Below are 5,062 nucleotides of genomic sequence, written 5' to 3' on the forward strand. Positions count from 1 at the left end.
TTTTTTCTTCAGATGCGCAGTTTTTTGTTGTCGTTTTGTTGCTATTTCGTTACTATCTCTGTGCGTAACGAATTCGTCCCTTTCTCTTTCTACTACGTAATAACCGGTTCTGTCTTTCACTAATCTGACCTTTCTTCTCTATGTCATTCTTTTCCCTTTGGTCCCCACGTTTTAGTTTACTTTTAGTTTACCAATTGTGTTATTCTTTGTATAATTGATTTCACTGTTCACTACTTTTTCCTTTTGTTTCTATATGGATATCTTATATCTTCTGCGCAGTTTGTATTTTGCCGATTCTGTTACTTTACGGATAATCGGTTTCACTTTTCACTAATGTATCCTTCTACCTATCTTTCTTTTCACTAACTTAACTTTTTTATATACATCTTTCTTTTCCTTTAGATGATCAGGTTTTATTTTGCCATTTCTGTCACTCTAAGTTAAATCGGTTCTGTTTTTTCACTACTTTAACCTTTCTTACATAGCTTCCCTCTGTATCTTCTGAGCAGGATGCATATTGCTTATTGTGTTACTCTACGGATTCTCGGTTCCACGTTTCACTAATCTAACCTTTTCATCATTTCTTTTCCTTTTGATGCGCAGGCTGTATTTTGACGATTCTGCTTACTCTACGGGTTCTACTTTTCAGAAACTTAACTTTTTCTATCTCTTTTCTATCTCTTCTACCTCTACTTTTTTTTTTTTACATCTAAATGCACAGGTTGTATTTTGCCATTTATGTTACTTTGGATATTCGGTTAGACTTCTCATTAATCTTACCTTATTTTCTGTATCTTTCTTTTATATTATTTTCTTCTAATAATCGGTTCCATTTTCCACTAATCTAACCTTTTTCCTATATCTATCTTATATATCTTCTGCGCAGGTTGTATTTTGCCTATTTTATTTACTCTACGAATAGTCGGTTCCAGTTCTCACTAATATAGCTTTCTACCTGTCTTTCTTTTCACTAAATTAACCTTTCTTTACATATCTTTCATTTTCCATGGGTGATCTGTTTTTTTTTTTTTGCACATATATCTCTACGGACAATCAGTCCCTCCCTCACTTCTTCTTTTTCTCCTCTCTCTCTCTCTCTCTCTCTCTCTCTCTCTCTCTCTCTCTCTCTCTCTCTCTCTCTCTCTCTCTCTCAAACTCTATCTCTCACTCTCTCACTCACACTCTCTCTCTCTCACTCTCTCTCTCTCTCTCTCTCTCTCTCTCTCTCTCTCTCTCTCTCTCTCTCTCTCTCTCTCTCTCTCTCTCTCTCTCTCTCTCTCTCTCTCTCTCTCTCTCTCTCTCTCTCTCTCCCCCCCCTCAGGTGCGCCGTTCCCACCACTCTCGGCTACAAACCAGTCATGCTTCTTGAGGACAGCGACTTCCCGACCACAACTACCATCGCCTCCCACCTCCTTACCACCACTATCCCCACTACGACAACCACCACTACCACCACCACTACCACTAGCATCTCTGCGACTCTGGACATCATCACGGACACACACAACAGCAGTGAGGAGAGTAACGCTACGATGAGGATGACGGAAGAGAGTAATTCTATAATGGATGATGAGGATGATGCAGCCCTGACCAGCGCCCCACGTCACGAACCCCCGCCAGTCAACGCTTCAGTGAGTTACGTGGACGAGGAGACAGCGGCCACGACAGACATCCACCCACAGACAACACCAGAGGGACACAGCACCACCCCGACGGCTGTATCATCCTCCCAAAGGGCACCCACGCCCTCTCCACGCCAACCCACGCCTACAACGACTCCCACGAACGCCCCCACGCCCACCACGCTGCCATACTGGATCATACACAACCGCATGCCGCCCTTTGACCACCATGCCACCGTGCACCCCCCAGCGGCCCCACGGGGTAGCGCAAAGCCTCGCCTGGGGGTGGCACTGCACGGTGAGACGGTCCGGGAGAAGGCGACCCTCAAGGCACACAAGCCACGCAGAATAAATCGTAATAAAGTCACAGAGAAGAAGCGCCACGCATCAAGACCCTCCGCGCGGCCCTCCAGCATCCTGGAGCACACCAAGGACCTCTGGGTGTTCCGCGGCGCTAGCAACCACGGCCTGAGTCCCGGCCAGCCGCTAACTCTCGGTCGTCTCAGCCGCGGCCACGTCAACGACTGGGCGGTGGTGGGCGCGGGCGTTGTGGCCTCTTCAGTGGGCGTGGCCTTGCTGGTGTGTGGGTCTCTCCTTGCCCGAGGGCGTAGCAAAACCAGGCCCATGTGGGAGGCGTCCTCGTACTGGCGTGAGGGAGCGGACGAGGACGTGGTGATGGCGGTGGGCGGCAGCAGCGAGGAGGACGAGGGGACGCTTACGGATTCCGAGGGGACCGTGGGCGTGGTGACGGACACCCACCGCGGCCTCAACAACCGCCTCTACCTCCTGCTGCAGAGGGACACGGCCACCGGTATCACCCCAGACACGCTGCCAGTCCCCCGCTCACCCTCCCCGACTGACCCCACCACGTCTCCCGCCTGGCACTGACCCCCCGGCCCGCCCCTCACCGCCCCGCCCCTCCCACGCCCTTAAGGAGAGGAAGGGAGTCAGTTTCCTGCCTCGGCTCCTCCCTCGCCGCTAACTGGCATTAAGGATTCCGCTCGCCTCGACACGGGACTGTACTTTGGGAGCCCGCCGCGCCGACCCTCACCTGGACTTATTTCTCTCTCCCCTTTCCTTCCCCTCTCCCTCTCTCTCCCTGTCCGCCGCGGGGTGCCACGCGGACGCAGCAACAAGGCAGCAGCATCACCGTGCGTGCGTGTGTGTGTGCGTGCGCCGGGACACCAGTGATTCATAGTATTAAAGCGTTTATGTTTATGTTAGTCAGATGTCTTGGTGCCATTAATCGTTTTGGGGTCTCGAGGCTCAAAGTGATGAAGACGAAGCAGCTCGGGATAAAAGATAAAACCCAACCCTAAGCCTCCCACGCCTCTCATACAGTAAAAGGGACTCCATAAGCTCATCCAAGACGCTAAACATAGGCCTTGTACAGAGCCTTGCCCATGTGTTAGAGGGAAGAAAGAGCAGAAAGAAATATAGAAAGAAAGATAAAACCCAACCCTAAGCCTCCCACGCCTCTCATACAGTAAAAGGGACACCGTAAGCTCACGCAAGAGTCCTGTAAAAGTAAAACAGTAAATATAAACCATTCCGAGAGCCTTGTCGATGTGTTAGCGGGAAGAAAGAGAAAAAAGAAAGAAAGAAAAACCCCAATCCTACGCCTCCAACGATCCCCATGACACTAAATGAGACTCCGTAAGCTCATCCAATAATCTAGTAAGCATAAGCCTTGCCGATAGCCTTGCCTATGTTGGTCACTGCCCCGCCCTCTCTTCCTGGCGATGGTCCGTCTCTCCGAGGTGTTGCCGCGAGGGAATAAGACAGTGCGTGGCCGTTAGCGGTGTTAATGAAGAGTGACGTGAGGGAGCTAGGGTGTGGGTGTGTGGGTGTGTGCCTACGTAGCTAGCTGGTCCTGTTAGGCCTGGTCGCTGCTAGGGATGTGATGGAGTGGGGAAAAGAGCAAAGAGTGAAAAATTATGAAAGAATGAGAAAGGAAGAGTAAAGAATAAGAAATAAGGAAAAATAAGAAAGAGTAAAGAGTAAAACATAAATAGAATTAGTGTGACGGAGTGGGGAAAAGATTAAAGAGTGAGAAATTATGAGAGAGATGAGAAAGGTGGAGTAAAGAATAAGAAATAAGGAAAAATAAGAAAGGGTAAAGAGTAAAACAAAAGTAGAATAAGTGTGATGGAGTGGGGAAAAGATTAAAGAGTGAGAAGTTATGAGAGAATGAGAAAGGAGGAGTAAAGAATAAGAAATAAGGAAAAATAGGAAGGAGTAAAGAACAAAACAAAACTAAGAAAAGTGTAAGGAGTTAGACAAGTAAGAAAGAATTAGACCAAAAAGTATAGAGTGAACGAGGAGGATTATTCCCCTGTGCCAATTTGTACGCAGTAGGGAATGTGTGTAAAACTAGGGTGAGGGTTACTTGTGCCAATTTGTACGCGGTAAGGAAGGTATTAATAGGATGGTCAGTATTATGTGTGCCAATTTGTACGCGATGAGAAGGGTATAGGATCAGTATTACGAGTGCCAATTTGTACGCTAAGAATGGTGCAGAAAGAGGGTCAGCATAACTTGTACCAATATGTACGCAGTATATGAATATAATGTATGTTTAACAAGGGTGAGGATAACGTGTGCCAATTTTTACGCAATAAGGAAGGTATATGATCAGTATTACGTGTGCCAATTTGTACGCGGTAAGAAAAATGTTAAACAAGGATGAGTATTTTGTGTGCCAATTTGTACGCGATAAGGAAGGTATAGGATCAGTATTGTGTGTGCCAATTTGTACGCGATAAGGAAGGTATAGGATCAGTATTGTGTGTGCCAATTTGTACGCGATAAGGAAGGTATAGGATCAGTATTGTGTGCGCCAATTTGTACGCGATAAGGAAGGTATAGGATCAGTATTATGTGTGCCAATTTGTACGCGATAAGGAAGGTATAGGATCAGTATTGTGTGTGCCAATTTGTACGCGATAAGGAAGATATAGGATCAGTATTGTGTGTGCCAATTTGTACGCGATAAGGAAGGTATAGGATCAGTATTGTGTGCGCCAATTTGTACGCGATAGAAAGAAATAGAGAACGAGGGCGATGTCTACCCCGAGCGAAACTCTCCAGCAGAACACAAGGAGGCAATTTACCTGTCAATTTACCTGCAGCGCTAAGTGTCAGGTGAAGCCAACAGGTGTGAGATGCTCGATATGAGATAGCCGCCGCCAAGCAGTTCTATGGGAAGATGCCTACCGGCGCAATAGGCAACAACGTAAAAAAAATAAAAAAAAACTCCTGAGGCTGCTGGGAAACTAAACCGACGAGACCTCTGCAAGCTCGTGAGACAGAGCTAAGAGGAACTGTGAAACAAGTGGAAGGGAAGAAAGATAAGGGACGAAGAACAATGAAACAAATTAAGGCGAGGAATAGAGGTGACACTCCTAAGACTGCAGGAAAACTTAACGGAAGAAATCTCC

General features: G+C 47.1%; 1 protein-coding gene across 4 annotated transcripts; it reads left to right on the forward strand.

The window, feature by feature from the left end:
* Nucleotides 1-1,371: 1,371 nt before the first annotated feature.
* LOC126994082 (uncharacterized) lies at nt 1,372-4,858 on the forward strand. Of its 4 annotated transcripts, XM_050853332.1 has the most exons (3): nt 1,372-4,438; nt 4,485-4,530; nt 4,623-4,858. In XM_050853332.1, the coding sequence occupies exon 1, from the start codon at nt 1,533-1,535 to the stop codon at nt 2,508-2,510; it is 978 nt and encodes a 325-aa protein (XP_050709289.1). In that variant the 5' UTR covers nt 1,372-1,532; the 3' UTR covers nt 2,511-4,438; nt 4,485-4,530; nt 4,623-4,858. The 4 variants fall into 4 exon arrangements, with proteins under 4 accessions (XP_050709289.1, XP_050709286.1, XP_050709287.1 ...); XM_050853329.1 differs by having other exon boundaries at nt 1,372-4,530; XM_050853330.1 differs by lacking the exon at nt 4,485-4,530 and having other exon boundaries at nt 1,372-4,484; nt 4,531-4,858.
* The last annotated feature ends 204 nt before the right edge of the window (nt 4,859-5,062 follow it).

The sequence above is a fragment of the Eriocheir sinensis genome, unplaced genomic scaffold (assembly GCF_024679095.1).
Source record: "Eriocheir sinensis breed Jianghai 21 unplaced genomic scaffold, ASM2467909v1 Scaffold716, whole genome shotgun sequence".
In the NCBI taxonomy this organism is placed as follows: Eukaryota; Metazoa; Arthropoda; class Malacostraca; order Decapoda; family Varunidae; genus Eriocheir; species Eriocheir sinensis.